Source organism: Dromaius novaehollandiae, chromosome 2, assembly GCF_036370855.1.
Source record: "Dromaius novaehollandiae isolate bDroNov1 chromosome 2, bDroNov1.hap1, whole genome shotgun sequence".
Lineage (NCBI taxonomy): Eukaryota > Metazoa > Chordata > Aves > Casuariiformes > Dromaiidae > Dromaius > Dromaius novaehollandiae.
In genome coordinates, this window is record NC_088099.1 from 92,606,990 (window position 1) to 92,623,052 (window position 16,063).

The 16,063-nt window shown below is 47.8% G+C and overlaps 1 protein-coding gene across 2 annotated transcripts in view; it reads right to left on the reverse strand.

The window, feature by feature from the left end:
- BCL2 (BCL2 apoptosis regulator) overlaps positions 1 to 9,173 on the reverse strand; it is a 96,907-nt gene extending 87,734 nt beyond the window's left edge. The window contains exon 1 of one of the 2 annotated variants that reach the window (XM_026115637.2): positions 7,175 to 9,171. In XM_026115637.2, the coding sequence (XP_025971422.1) occupies positions 7,175 to 7,756 (582 nt within the window). In that variant the 5' untranslated portion in view covers positions 7,757 to 9,171. Of the gene's footprint in view, positions 1 to 7,174 lie in introns of both variants that reach the window. The other variant, XM_026115638.2, reaches the window with a different exon arrangement.
- Between the last annotated feature and the right edge of the window lie 6,890 nt (positions 9,174 to 16,063).

Sequence of the window (16,063 nt, forward strand, 5' to 3'; positions counted from 1 at the left end):
AGGAGCCCAGCAATACATCTATCCAAGCATCCCCCAACACTGGCCAGCACCAGGTGCTCTGGGGGAGAAACAGTGAGAGAGAGAGTTATGAAATAACGTGCTCCAGAGAAAGGCCTTGCCTCAGCACTTAGTGATCTAATTTCAGAAGCTCATGTTAAATGTATCCCCTGCTTCATCAAGATCTATGATTGCCCTGGCAATTTTATTCTAACATTAGTATGGATGTTCTCATTTCCCTTATAAATACCTACCCCTTTCCTGACTTACTGTCTGAACTCAAAGCTCTCCCATGGCAACAGCTGCCAAAGGTTAGCTAGACGTTGCAGAAAAGGCTGTTTTCTTCTGTTAGTTTCAAACCTGTGGATTTTTCATATGAGGTTATTTTTCTTGCAGCATATACAGAGTAAACATGAGTACAATTGTCCAATTAAATGCCTCTTCCTGCTCCTATTGAAGTCTATAGCAACACTTTCTAAAATCAAATTTGTTTCCTTGCTCATTAACTGCAAAATCCAGAAACCTGCAAGGAACTTTCCAGTAAGGATAATTTACCAAAGCCTATTGATATATAATAATTGTAATAGCAAACGAAGATTAGTATAAAATAACAGAAAATAAATTCCAGACTTTTAGATGCCTTTGGAGAAGTTATCAAATTTCATGCTCTTTCAGGAGCCAGGAAAAAAAAATCGTATTGTTAATGAAACTGAAAGCCAGAGTAAAATAAAAATCCCTCAAATCTGTCATCGGTATTTGCGTTTGCCAAGAAGGCCTGGATGTTATCCTGCCGTGCAACAGAAGATTTATGGCTCTGCACACCTTCATCCATCCTATTATTATATATGAAATGGAAAAAAAACCCAGCCCAGTACGGCCCTCAAAAATAATCTGTGTTTTGCTGCCACTGAGTAACAAGTGCTATTATTATTACCAAATCACGGGGCACCAGCAGCTACGAGGTGCTCCTACGCAACCCTAAAAACCCCCAGGACGTGCTCCACCGGCCCAACGGGAAATGGGGGGGGGATCAGGTCGGAGGGGCCCGATCCAGAGCATGCGGGGGTCCCCACCGCCGCTGCACCCCAAAGCTGAGCCGAGCCGGCTCTGCTCCCCATCGCCGGGATGGGACGACCGCGGTGCTCCAGAGCGGGGCCGTTCCCTCAAACCTGAGTTATTAAAGGGGAGGAAAATACAGTAGTTGAAAGGCTGGAAAAAACTCACCTTGCAATAGGAGATCTGTTATTTAATCAGATTTATCACACTTTTTTTTTCTTTCTTTTTTTTTTTTTTAACTTAGGACTGGTTTCCCGCCAGGACCGCTGACCCAGCTTACAGCCACCCAGACCCCAGGCTGGAGCTTGCAACACCCTCCGTGCTTAGCAGCGGTGGCAAAAGCGGCAGGGGACAGCGTGGCTGGCACGGCCGTGCAGCACCCGTGCCACGTGGTTCTGCAGCACCCCAGAGCCTCGCACTTGCCGGCCGAGGCAGCCCGGAAGGCAAAGCAGGGACTCGGACAGGTACGTCCCTTTTGGCAAGGGCGCTGCGGCCTGGCGCGGGACCCGGTCTCACCGGCGATGCAGCAACTGGGCAGAAACGTGCAGCTGGATTTTGTTTGTGGATTTACCAACTCCACTCCCAATTTCAAGTGACATACTGGAAAAATCACGCTACTTCTTTTTCAGCAGAGCTAACGCACTGGCTCAGGAGAGGCCCGCGTTCACATAGGCACAGATCTAACTCCTTTCTCAATACTGAAAGTAAAGTAGAAGTTTTTAATAGGATCACTGTTTGAACTTTACAGTTCTTTGCAAGACCAAGGCAAATGACATCATCTCCATAAGCGAGACCAGTGGCTCTGAAATTTTAAAGGTCACGGTCAATACCTATTTTAAAAAAAAAAAGACAAGACTTCTGAGAAAATACACTTCATAACATAACTGCAAGCTACACATAAAGCCGTAATAAATGAGAGAGAGCAGAAAACAACAATTATTTTCTCTTCTTATCTTACCTCTTTCACTCTTTGCTACCACACAGATTCTCCACAGGACGCGTTTCTCTCTCTCTTCAGCAATAGTAAGAAGAAAAATATTTTGATAATATTTTGAGAATTTGATTATAAACCCACAAAGCCGCAAAAACTGGCGAAGGACCTAGAAGGTGTAACACTTGAAACTGCCAATTCATTTACTTAACTGAGTGGATTTCAGACGGTTTCCTTTTAACAGTCAAACAGCGACTTGGGGTTAGCCCCACAGGGGATTCAGCCGGCACGAGGCAGCACATCGCCGGCAGCGCAGCTCCGAAACGCCGCTGCTCCCGCGCGCACTGCCCGGCCCCAAGCCAGGCGCCCTCGCGCACGGCACCGCCGGGACACACGGGAAAACCGCGGCGCTGTGCGGGCAGGCGCCCATGCGAGCTGCTGGGGACCTGACGGGGATGCCTCAAGACCCTGGTGGGGCTGTGATCTGCGTACTCCCCTCACCAGCAAGCGACTGGCACGCCAGTACTCACGAGCTGTAGCTCTGCCCCGAAGCTGGATGCGCTGGCCGTGCCTCGTCTTGGCGATTAGGCTAGGGACTGTCCTAGCTACTCTCCACGCTTCCCTTTAGTGGCGCGCCACCTTGCAAAGCAGAATTAATGATTTACCAGGCAAAAAAATAGAGGAAGCTCAGCGATTCGGGAAGCCAGCCTAGGAGACAGGAAAGCTGGGCTCCTGCTGCTGGTCCAAGCAGCATTTATGCAGAGAGTCACCTGGGAACACGCATGGGACAGCGGGAGCCACAGACCAGACTTGCCCTGCTCCACCAAGCGAAATCTCCACGCCGCAGAGATTGCAGCCCTGTGTCGAAAAGGAAGGACACCGCCGCAAAACCAGCAGCTGCCTGGCAGGTGAAAAATGGGTGTAAAACCCCTCGGGCTCAGGAAGGAAAACCTCCCCTTGTCTCAGGAGAGGGCTTTAACCAAGGACGTGCGAGGCAAGAAAGGGGGCTTCCCCGGTGGCACTGGTGGATGCACACAGCGCGTGGGCTAGCCCGGCCCGAGGGTGCCTGCAGGGCTCGGGGCATGAGGGGACGCGGGGCGGCGCTCTGTGCCACTGTGCCTGGCTGCCACTGGCGCCGTTCCCACCGTGCTTAGGCAGAGAACTGCAGGGACACAGGGGCTGCAGCTACCCTACCGGTGCGGCAGGCACCGAGGTGATGTAGGGCTTATGGTCCGCCTAAGCACCGCTTTGGACATTGAAATCCTGCTGTTTATCTGGCCTTAACTGTTGAACAGAATAAAGAACCACAACAAATGAACGGAATCAGGTAAAAACATACACCTACCACATTCATGGCCCAAAGTGAAATATCGTCGCTTAAAATGATGGGTTTCAGCTAAATTTTCAACACAACACCTTCTCTCTCACCTGAACTTCTTTACATTAACATCAAAAATATATTTGTCTGCATGTATATGATGGTGCCTGTGCCTCCTGCTATAGTCCTTGTGTTTTTAAGTCCAATTTTTCTTGAAAAGCTCAAGGCTGAAGCTACATGCTGCACTGCAAGACCCCAGAGCGGAGCATGGCTAACTTGCACCTTAGCTTGCATGCCCAAGGAGGGAACCCACTGTTACCAAACAGGGTTATTTCTCCCCCAGGTACATCACATCCAATGCTCCCAAACGTCAAATTCAAAAGTCCCCAAGCATGCTAGTCCACTGCCAAGCCACTCAGTCGTTCTGCAGCTAAAACAGCAGGCACTAAAAAACAAAATGAAGCCATTAAGTTGTCAATCAGAAAGCATATATTACACTAAGTACCACGAAAGTGCAGAGATGAGCTGGTTCTCCTCTTATTTCTTTTGCAGTGTGATTAAGATGTTATCAGGCCAAAGTACAATATTGCGGTATCCTGACCTATGCGAAAATCTTTGAAAGCTGCATTTATTTGCCACCAGAACCACAAGCTAATAATACAGCCTTCATACAGGCAGTTTCATTCTACTGCTTTTTCTAAGTTTTGAACATGAACGAAACCATTAGGCTGTGCATTGTTAGGGTATTAACGATCTCCAGACACCATTAACAGTGGACGTCTAGTGATTGCTCAGATTTGAACTCCACCAGTTACATCCCCTTCCAACTTGCACTTTGCTATGCTTCTTCCTTGTCTTCCTTATAAAATAAAGAATTTATGTTCTTCTGAAAAAACATTGCCAGTAGACAGAGCTGATTCAAAATACATAAATAACAAAGACATTTCAACCAAATTTCAGACCTAATGATAAGGCCTAGGCCCATACAATAGTCTAAAAGTGCACGCTGTCCAACTTGCTTGCTATGTAACATATGTATGGGACTAGCTGCGATGCTGCGATGCTTCCTTCACAAACCATATACTTTTACTGCACATCCTCTAATAACCTATCATTCTACAACCTACTGGGGAATTACAGTGTGAAGGAAGAGGAGGCTACAAAGACCGATGATGCTGGTTGTTCGGGGAACCCGTGCGATGCAGGGATCCTGCAACAATTATGCTCAGGCCATACAAAGTGTGAATAAATGGCAGCTGACCGGCTACTTAGGAAGAGCCATTTATGACACTGTAATAAGCTTCGTATGCTGGGGGTGGTGAGAGTGCCAAGCTGCAGACTGAGTGCTTCACTACATTATATTAAAGCATGTTTTTCCACTGACATATCCTGAAAATTAGGAAAGAAAAAAAATCCAGCGCCCTGTGCCATCCTGGATTTCTTCCACCTGAATAGAGGATCCCCAAAGCTCCGTTTGAAACTTTGATTTAGTCTTTAAGTTTTTGTAACAGCCTAGAAGGTCTGGCCCGTGCGCTTAATAATCATATGACTCGAAAGGTACAAGCCGTTCACCAGACAGACACATAAAAGCTGCGCCGCGGGGTAATATTTTGCACATCTTCTTCCATATGTACATTATAAATAACACACGGCAGTAAATGACATCACACGCATCCAAAATCAGGAGCCTTTGTTTATAGGAAACCTCAATAAACAACCAAATGACTGTCGATAAGAAGCATCTTTCCCTTTTAAAGGCAGTCTGTGTTTATAGTCTCAGTCACTTTTACTTCTAACTGTGGAGAAACCGCTCCAACATTTGCCTCATCTGGCCAATCATTTCTGGTAACACCTGTCTTTTCACATTCTCGTTTTTATTCATTATTTATGTTTTTCTTTATACAATACACCCACAGGACAATACATCTCCAGCATGCTTACAGATTGGATCCAAAGTGCACTGGAGGCAACAGAATGACTTCACTGGCTCTGGATCAAACTGTGGGCCCCCGCTCCGCAAGCAGGCTTCGAGCCTGAAGTGGGACTTACGCACAAGTCAGGCATCCCAGTCCAGAAGTGCAATCTTAAAATCCCTAACCCTTTAGCTGCTCACGTTTTAACCAGTGAAGCTCTCCAGAAGCCTCAATTGTTTACAGATTTTTCTTCCAGTATCTGCTTCATGAAAAAAACCAACAAACCCTCAGCAGCAGTCTGGGCAGTAAGGATCCGAATGGAGGTCTCCCTCTTCCAAGTGTGGTCCCAACCACTAGCGCCACAGCCATGAAATATATGTATATATATACACACACATATATGTATAAAAATATATATACATGTATTTATACATATATATGGGTGTGTGCATATATATATAAATACACATACACACACATTTTTCGCTCCCCCTTCTGGCCCCAGGAATCTCAAATTTTTTTCTTCTTTGTGGAAGCAGAGAAGAAAAGGAGAATGATCCTGCCTCTAAAGCAACTTGTAGCCAGAGAGCTGCGGCATTCTTCTGGGAGATGTGCAACGTGGATTTCTGCGGAGAACAGGGCCCCAAAGTCCTACTTTCTCCATGATGGCAGCACATAGATGGTCTCTAGATCCCTGGATGCTGGTACCCTTTAATCCACTGGGTTCAGCGGAGGGAAGGCAATGCCTTTATTTTTTAACAGAGATGGCCAGTGAAGGTGGTACGTTCCTGAATACAACACTAACTTAGGAAGAGGCCAAATGCTGAAAATTTGATGTGATGACCCTTCACAGACACAGGCTTACCAGTCAGGTTAATTGGGAAACATGTATTTTACATTCCTTTACATGCACCTCTGAAAGGTGTGCTATCTAACTGATCTAACTCATTGATTGTACTTCACAGGAGACAGAACTTGAAGTTACCAATCTCCGACCTACCATATCTCCAGTTTTAAGTGACTTACAGTAGGTATCAGCCCATACATGCAGTTTCTTCTTCAGGATAACTTTTGCTGTCTCTTCCTTCTAGCATAGTGATATCATGAGCCTCATGCACGCGACACCTTTGGTTTGAGGGACCACATTTTGTTAGGATGCATCAATCAATACAGGAAAAAAGAAGGAGAACCCCTTCCAGTGAAACGTGGTTATTTTGGGGAGAGAGAGAGAGACAGACAGAAGGCGGCTGTGATTGAACAAAAGTATAAAAGCTGTCTATTTCCCACAAGTGGAAATCCTCCCTTTCTGTATAATGCTAAAACTAACCCCAGCCAGAAGCGGTTTTTACTCTGGAAACACAGAGCCAGATCACAACCAGCAGCAGTTTCTGCAGAACGACAGCCCCGGCTGCCCCCCTGCCCATCTCCCAGCACCTTTGTCTGGTGGCGAGACAAAGACGGCACCTTCACACCAGGCACACGCTGCAAAATCCCGCTCCGACTGCCGCCGCGGCTATGAACACCGGCGCCAAGGATCATCCAGCCGCTGTTTCCTTCGACTACCTTCAATGCCGCGTCCCTCACTTGCTAAGTGCGTCCCCCCAACCCCAACCAGGCAGGTGGCTGTCACCCCCGTGGTCCTGCCGCCTCCGAGGCCGCAGCCCCGGAGGGTGAGCAGCCGGTGAGAGCCAAAGCACCTTCCTGGAGGGGGAAGGAGAGCAAAGGACTTGGCCGGAGGGAGCGGCTCACTCGTCCTCGCAGCAACACTGCCATAGCCGCTCGCACCCCAAAGCCGCTCTGCCGCAGTCCCGCTCAGCGGCGGAGGAGCCGGCGACAGGCCTAGGCTGCTCCCGCAGGCACCGTCTCTTTGCGCCCCCGTCCTCCTCCGCGTGGGCACCCCAACGCATGCCACCCCAGGGACCGGCCCCCCGCGAGGGAAGGGGATCGCGGGGCACGTACCCAGCCACCGTTGTCCTGGATCCAGTTATGCAGGTGCCGGTTCAGGTACTCCGTCATCCAGGCGGCGATGCTGTCCACCAGGGGAGACATCTCCCGGTTGACGCTCTCCACGCACATGACGCCGCCGAACTCGAAGAAGGCCACGATCCTCCCCCAGTTGACCCCGTCTCGGAAGAGCTCCTCCACCACCGCCACAAAGCGGCCTCTGGCCGTGAAGGGCGTCAGATGCAGCTGGCCGGACATCTGGGCGAAGTCCCTCTGGTAGCGGCGGGAGAACTCGTCCCCGGCTCGGCGCAGGGCGAGGTGGACCACCGGCGGTGCCGGGCGCAGCCCGTCGCCCAGGGCCATGTTACTAGCAGCAGCCGGGCCAGGGGGCTCGGGGTGCAGAGACGCCAGCCCAGTGTGATCAGAGGAAGTCCCAGCAGCAGCAAGAGCAGCAGCAGCAGGAGGAGAGATCCCTGGAGACGCCGGCGCCCGGTCGCCGCTGGCAGCCCAGTCGTATCCCCGCTGCGAGAGTTTATAATGGATGTACTTCAGCACTATCTCCCGGTTATCGTAGCCTCTTCTCCCCGGATGGGCCATGATTTCCAGGAGGAAGCAGCAAGAGGAAGGGAGAGAGGAAGAAGAGGAGCAGGATGAACCCAAAAAAGTAAAGCAGCCAACAATAATAAAATTAATAACACCAAAAATTATAATCCAGTTATTGTATCGGGCACGGTTTCATTCATGGCGATGTGGGGGAGTTCTCAGGGTCTTGGAGGTACTTTCGTCTTCTCAGTGTTTCCTCCTCGGTTTGAGATGCACGGTATAAATAGGGATTAAAACGTTGTAAATATTTTACTTCCAGATGCACATTTATTACTTACTATATATTTACTTTAGAAACATTTCCTCCTCGGTGTTGAAACACATGTTAAAAAATACCACACTTAGGCAAAATCAGGTGCATTCTCCCCTAGGTGCTGAACTACCACGTACATGAAGGAGCGGACGAACATACACGGTAAAAACTGCAATTCAGTATGATTTGCTAAACAGCCTTGGATGAACGTTAATCCAATGCACTTTAAGCTAGAAATCTCAACACTGCTTTTTTTAAGTTACACAAAGTAAATTTCCTCTGTAAAGTACTTACTTGGACTATAAATATGTTCCTCTGTCAAGTTTCCTCTAAAAAAAAACCCAGCAACGACAAAACCCAAACATCACCAGTCTTCAGAAACGTTAAGTTCTGGCCACTCCGATGCTTTCAAGTCACCAAGGGGACGGGAAAGGGACCAAAAAATATCACTATGATTTCAAATGTTTTTTCCCAGACTCCTGTTTAACAGGCATCTCCAAAGATGTGTCAAAGCTCAGAAAATCCCGCCTCAGAGCCCAGGAAGGCGAACAACCCCAAAGAGACCAAAAATCCTGACGAGCAGATGAAACACACATTTAAATCCAAGCTCTCGCAGAACTGCTCCACGTTTCCCTCCAGTGCAGCGTACGGACATATGCATTTACGTAGTTTCATTCAGACACTGATCGCAAGAGCCCAGTGCTTCCACACACACGCGTGCGCACGAAAAAAAAAAAAAAAGGAAGGGGGAAAAAGGGGGAAAAAAAGCGATTCAATTTTTTTGACCCAAAAGAGTGCAAGAAGGAGAAAAACAGAGGGGAAAAGGAAAACCGCGTCTGCGTGCGGCTCCGGGGAGAAATGCCATTTCCCGAACAGCTTTTGTATCGGAGGAGAAGGAAGAGCCCCTGGCGGGGCCGCGGCGGGGCGCGGACGGGCGCGTGTGCGCTGCGCCCGGTGCCGATGGGCTTCCCGCGGCCGCGGCGCCGCTGCCCGCCCGCCCGCGCCGCGCAGCCCCGCCGGCTCCGGGCGGCTCCTCCGAGCGCTCCGCGCTGCTGCCGGCGGCTCCGGGCGGCGGCGGCTCCGGGCGGCGGCTCCGAGCGGCGGCGGGCGCGGGCGGGGAGCTCTGCCGGCGGCGGCGGCGGCGCGGGGGGGGGAGCGGGCCGCGGCCGGGGCCGGGCCGGGCCGGGGCGGGGCGGGGCGGGGGCGGCGGGGCGGAGCCCGGGGGAGGCCCTGCCCGGGAGGCCCGAGCGGCGCGGCGGCAGTGGCTGGAGCTCCGCCTCGCGCTTCATTCACGGAAAGAGGGAAACGGCGGCCGGGGGCAGAGGATGAGCGCGGAGGGGGGCGGCGGGCAGGGAGGGCGGCAGCGCCGCTGGCGGCTCCCGCGGCCGGGGAGGCTGCTGCAGCTGCACGGATTTATTAAAAAAAAAAAAATAATAATAAAAAGGGGGAGGGAATGGGGGAAAAAATAAAAGACCTTTAAAAAAAATTACAGGCGGCCGGGGGCTTCGCCGCGGCTCGCGGAGCGAGGCCCGGCCGCCTGCGCGCAGCCCCCCGCGGCGCAGCGCGGCCCCGTGGAGCCTGGTCGTGCGGCGCCGTGCACCTGCCTGCCGGCGCGGAGCGGCGCGGGGCTGGCGGCAGCGGACGGGCTGCGGCGTGTGCCTGCGCCAGGTGTTTAGCCCGAGGAGGAGGGAAGCGAGCTGTCGGGAGCGTAGATTAACCTGGAGTTTGACCGCAGAAGCGGAGTCCGGCCTCGGGGTGGGTTAACCCGCAGCGCGGGGCAGCCGCGGCGGTGACCGCCAGAGCCCCGGCGGGCTGCAGCGGGTCGGGGGGCAGCGGTGCCGCGGCCGCATGGGCTGAAATCGGGAGAAATCGCGGACTAAGCGGCGGTGGGAGGTACTCGATGCTCTGCTGCGCTGAAAAAAGTCGGAGAAGCTTGGTAAATTCTGCCAATTCATGTCTTAACACCTGCGTGAGGGTGGCTGGAGAAGGAAACCTGGCAGGTGGACGACGCCGTGCCTGGGAGGCGAAGAGCGCAGCCCCACGCGCTCCCGCGCCCAGCGGTGCCCGCGGAAGCGGCGGCGTCCTCGGCCCGGCGGCGTCCTCGGCCCGGCGGCGCGGGGCCGCCTCCCAGCGGCCGCTGCGCGCTCCCGGCGCCGCCTGCCTCCCTCCTTCCCTGCCTGGTTCCCTGCCTGTTTGCTTCCTTCCCTTCCTCCCTCCTGCCTGCCTCTCTGCCTTCCTCCTTCCCTCCCTCCCTTCTTTCCTCTTTCCCTTCCTCCCTCCCCGCATTCCTCCTTCCCTGCCTTCCTCTCTTCCCCTCTTCCTTCCTTCACCCGTGAAGGAGTGGAGGACTCGCCATCTCGCACACATAGGAAACCTGCTGGGAAAATTAGGAACATAAGTCAGTGTCCTGCTCCCGTCTGCTTCTCGCTCATGTCTGCTGATGTATAGACAAGGCAGACTGCGGGTGGTTTTGTTTTAAGGGATTAAGGGGACAGAGGTTGCAGGACAGCAAGGGAAATGAAGGCAAAAGAAGATGGATGGTCTTCTACACAGCCATCAACTTACAGTCGTACCTGACCTGTGTACGTCCACATGTTCTGCATGTAACTTGCAGCCCAGTTAAACGCTGGAGTGCAAACACACCTGGTCTCTGCCTGTGTGAAACCCTCTGGAAAGTCGGGCTTTTGTGATGAACTGAGGTATTGCATCTGATGGCAGACGTGCAGCTTCGTTAGCACGGCCCGAGGAGACCAGCCAACCAAGCAAAGTTACCAGCTTTACCTCCTTGCACCAAAAGAAAAAATCTGCTCTGCAGAGCCCTGCCTGACGTTCCCATGTAATACACTGAGGTTTCAAAGGAACCAGTGATACAGAAAATCAGAATAGCCATAACTGACTGGGCTGCTGATTAATCTCTCGCTGTACTCGTGACTGAATCTAACGCCGTTGCTCCTGCAACTGAAAATACAGCAGATGAATACCATGCTCACAGATGTTAGGTGATGGAGAAAGCTGTCTGGGTAAGCTGCACAGCAGTGTCATAGCAGGCTCAGTTTTATAGCCCAGAGGACAAATCACTGCAGGACTGATGGAGAAAACAAAGATGCATGTAAAATTGATGCACTTTTGTAAAGGGAAATTCAAAACACAGTGAATTTGCTTACGGTATTTCAGTCTCTCTTGTGTGAGTAAATGGCAGTAAGCCCATCTAAGAGAACAGAGTGTACTGAGGGCATATAAACAGTACAATAAAATAATATTAGAGTTATATAATTAGAATTATTTCTGATAGAAATAGATACAGCAAAACTTTATGAGATATTCTGTTTGGAAGGGATTTATTAATGATGCTTTTTTCCCCCCACTGGCTCTATATTCAGAACTTTGCTATATAATACAGCATTGACAGATCCCAGCCAATACATTTTCTGAAAGTTTAATAGGAAAATAGTGTTCATGCTTCACAAGAAAGCATGTTAATCCCAAACACAGCTGAGACTATACCAAAAGAAATATGAAAAATACAAAAGAAAATCCTAGCAACTGTTTGCTTTGAGCAAGGATATTAAGGAAGAGTCATAGGAAACAAAAACTATGCCTTGAAGAATGACAAATTGGACTATCTTAAAAAAAACAAAACAAAACAAAATTATGTGCATTTATACAATCTTTTTTGTTCTTAACTCAATGTCAGATGCATTGCATCTGACCTGCATTTATGACTGTAATTTTAGGGAGCGGCATCTTAAAACTAATTATAATGCTACCCGAGCGGGTGATGAGCATGTATTAAAGTTTCACAGGTTTGCATAACTGTACTGTTTTCTACCTTGTTTGTTTGTTTAAGCTCAATGGGATAAAGTGGAAGTTAAAAAGATATCCAAAACAAAGGCAATATGCTTTTGGGGGGAATATAAAAGAAACCAGCAAGAGAGGCTCAGGATTTATCAAGGAACATGGGCTGAATGCAAAAACTCAGTTAAGGAATTGCTGCAGTGCTTTTAGGTAGCAGTATAATACATCTACCACTAAAGATCTGATCCTGCAAATCTTTCTGCGCACATAAAGAAAACTTTATGCGAGTTGTCCCACTAAAGTTATTTAGACTGGTAGAATAAGAACTAGCTGTATAAAGGATTGGAATGAAATTAGGAATACACACAAAGCTCATGTGACAAAAGCTTATATGACAGTAACAGAGGAAGGAGCTTTGAGAACAGATGCTAGCCAGTCCTGGCAGCGTAAAGGACATAGAGCATTTGAGTGAGATGGCTTTTTAATCTGTGCGAGGGCAACTGGCAGAACATGCAGGGATTCTCAATGCCTGCTATTTCTTTGGTAGCCTCTCAGATGCATGATGCATTATTAACAAACACTCTAGAAAAGTCCTTAATGCCTGGCAACACTGAACTTACTGATGATCTGAAAGTTGACACCTTTTCCTTGTATCTTTATACTAACCCCAACAGGATTTCAGCAACAATCCTGGTTTCTGGTGACCTGCCCACCCTTTATTTCCATGGCTCATGGATAGGCAAGCTGGATAGCAGCAAGCAATTGTTTAAAGTGCTGCCTGAGCAGGCATTAAACAAGTGGGGAACACGTTTGGATTGTGTGACAGGCTCAAGGTGAGCAAGGACTTTGTAGCATTTTTTTTTTTACTATAAAACTGCAGAGCCAAGAGTGAGACTTTCTAGTCTGTGACAAATCCCCACCCCAAAAGGAGAAGAAAAAAAAAAGCAAACCCCCCAAAAGCTAAATCTGAGTAAGCCAAAAGTAGTAGAGTGGTATAGGTAAATATGATTGTGCCAAGCAAAGTAGTCCTTTGCATTACAGTGTTCTAACACAGCTTAAATACTATTTTTCTTGAAAGAACCCCCTAAGATGGTGCCCACAGACAGGGAATTTGTACATATGAAGATGGCCAGGCTGCTCCTCATACAGCCATTGGCACTGTAAATGTCTGTTGGTGATAAGCCCAGTGATGCAAATTTCTGTTCCACCCACAGCCGTGCTTCATCTACTTTTTTTCTGCTAAACGCATTCAGGTCCTCTCCTTTCTATGCCAGCTGTATTCATGTATTTGCTGTGCATGCCTCTGTGACCACAAGAGCTTTCTGTTCTATCGCTCTAACATCACCCTGACTTAAAAGCAGCCATTGATTGCATGATCTTGCACATTTGTTCCTCATGATGACACCACGATACACATGGACCTATGGTATCTGTGCTATGCTGCAGGAAACACAGTGAAAGCAACACTATTCTACAAACTTGCATGTAAGTATACAACACACTGCTGTCAACTGCACAAACCCACTTATTGTTGGCTCATCTATTTTGCTGAAGTGTTGCCCAACATTGCTCTCTAAGCAGCAGGTGGGGTCTACAGTATGAAATGCTTTTAAAAGGAGGTTTTCTGCATGTAGAATGTATGAAGAAACCAAACATCCATGACATTTGGATGCTTATTTTCCTCATTTCTGACCACAACAGTGGCAGGTTAACCCGAACGCTTCGTCAGAGGGCATTCCTGAACCAGGAGATTGCCTTTCGTCCTGACAGTGTTGCAGATGCTACAGGTGTAGAGAGGATACTTTGTCTGGGAGTGCTTGATGACACAGAATGCTACTGTAAAAAGCTTAAGGCGCACTTAACCTGCAATTATGGTTTATTCCATGGGGCCTTAATTGTGCTTGTCAGGAAAGGCAGCAGCATGAGACACTTAGATCATATCCTTAGGGTCCAACATAGCAAACAATTCCTGACTTTCAAGCCCTTTTTTATTGCACTCATCCCTTAAATATGCTCTTAACTCTCATTAAGATACAAAGGCCCTACAGTTTTTACTGGAGGGAGGTGAAATGACTGCATCCAGCCAGAGCTAACAGACACTACAGGCACCCTCTGTAAGTGTTTCTCCTTGCTAGCCCTACTTCACTACATGGCAATAGGGTCTTTTCTTTATGATACCTCAGCTGTTTCACCACCTTTCTCAAGCTATTGTATTGCATGTACTCCTGTGGTTTGGGCAAGGCTGCATATGCTCTTCTTTCTGCTATAGAAAAAGAAGGAATCACGGACCCAATTCCCAGTTTAAGCAGCAGAGTAAGAACAAAGGAGAGAGTAAAAAATGTAGTATGGAAAAACAGGAAGTGGAAATAGTATGGACAAATATGAACTTTCATCTCTGATCCACAAACTTTTAATTCCCCTTTTAAATTTTCTCAAAGTAAAAGGGAGGAAAGCATTTCCAAGTAAATACCTTGAACTGAAGACCAACATACCTGATTTAATTACTTTTTGAATGACCTGTTAGCTTTGAGGAGGGTATTTCTCTAAGACACAAGTTATCTGGAGCATTCAAATTCTCACTGGACTTGTTTGTGTAGGTATGTGTGTGTGTGTGTGTGTATATATATATATATATATAATATATATATATTATTTACAGCTGTTATTTTTACAGAGTTAACATCTTATTTTGACCAGTGGAATTTATCCTCAGCGCTCTGTAGCATGATTTAGTGTTAGTCTTAAGTTTTGTTTTACCCCCTTGTGTTTATTTACATTGCTCTAGCAGCACTTCTACAGAATGAACTTCATAGTTAGAACTCGAAAGTTTTAAAATTAACATGGGGATTTCCCTCCAAGTTGAAAACAAACTTGTTTTCAACCTAGAAACACGTAACTTCAGACTGCCTTGGTGGCACTCTACCATAGCGGAGGCTTGGTATTAGAGTCTTTCATTCAAGGTTTCACCAAATGACAAACCTTCCCGATCATTAGCTTTCTGGAATGCATTATTCTCAAATGTGATATGCATTTCTGGAAAAAGCACTTGCACTTTCCATTTCCTTCAGGGTAAGTTTCTGTTTACAAGCTTAACAGCAGTCCCCACACCTCCCCAATTAAAAAGCAGCAACAGAAGAATAATATGGTCTTTGTTTTCACCAGTTCAGTGCATCTGAAGTGAAAGCAAGGAAAAAAACCTCAGCATCTCAGTCTGTTCCTTTCTCTTCCCTTCAAAAAAGAGAAAGAGGATGGAAGGTGTGGCAAAGAGACACACCATTTAAAGTCCTCTGGCTCTCATGAGTGTCTCCACCCAGCAAGAGGAAGGCAAGTTGCTTCATAAGGTTTTACTACCACCTTCAAAAGGCAGTCAAACATGCACTTACTCTTGTGCATGCTTGGTACCTACTACACAAATATAAAGGAATAACCAGACAACTTAGCCTTGCAGTTTAAATCTGATTACAAAAAATGAGGAGTAATCTATTTTGGCTTGCTGTTTTTACTGAAGAGCAATGGTTTTGCTTATCCCAAGGACTGCCATCCCAAGAATTGCCAACATCGTAAGATTAACATCAGCCCCTGTTAACTTCAAGACACATTTCAGATAGCATATGTTTTCCTCAATCCGTCTTTGATTTTGGGTCTCAGATGATTTAATAAGAAAGGCTTTCTAAAGAATGAACTTTCTGATTCTAGATTTACCTTCCAAATAACCATTTTAGGGTTACTTCTCCCTTACTATTTCCTCGGAGCTATCCACTCAAGTAGTCCTGCCACAGAGCTGTTACATAATACAGTAATTTTATATATAGCTGCATGTTTAGTGATGGTACAGAAAGACAGCTATCAATTATTATTTCTATTGCTTTCAGCTAGGAAGACTGAGCATTTCTTTGCTCATCAGGGTTCACCAGCACTCAGAGACAAACACTAGTTACATACTGGCATCTCCTCCTACAATGAAGGCAGATTTTGCCAATTTAACACCACTTTCACTATGGTTTGATAATACTGGGTCTTTGAAGACAATATTCACTGAAGTTCTTTACATCTTTCATCATCTGCTGTGAAACTAAGTTGCCAAAATGATGCCTCCCCCCACCTAAGAAATTAAGAAGATCACGCTGAACTAGTCCTGAATTAGAAAAACAAAACAAAAAAAACAACACACGAAAACAACCCTCTACATGCAAATGTGCAAACGAATTTATGCTTTGCTCTTTCCACCAAAACAGTCACCAAGAACTTGAAAG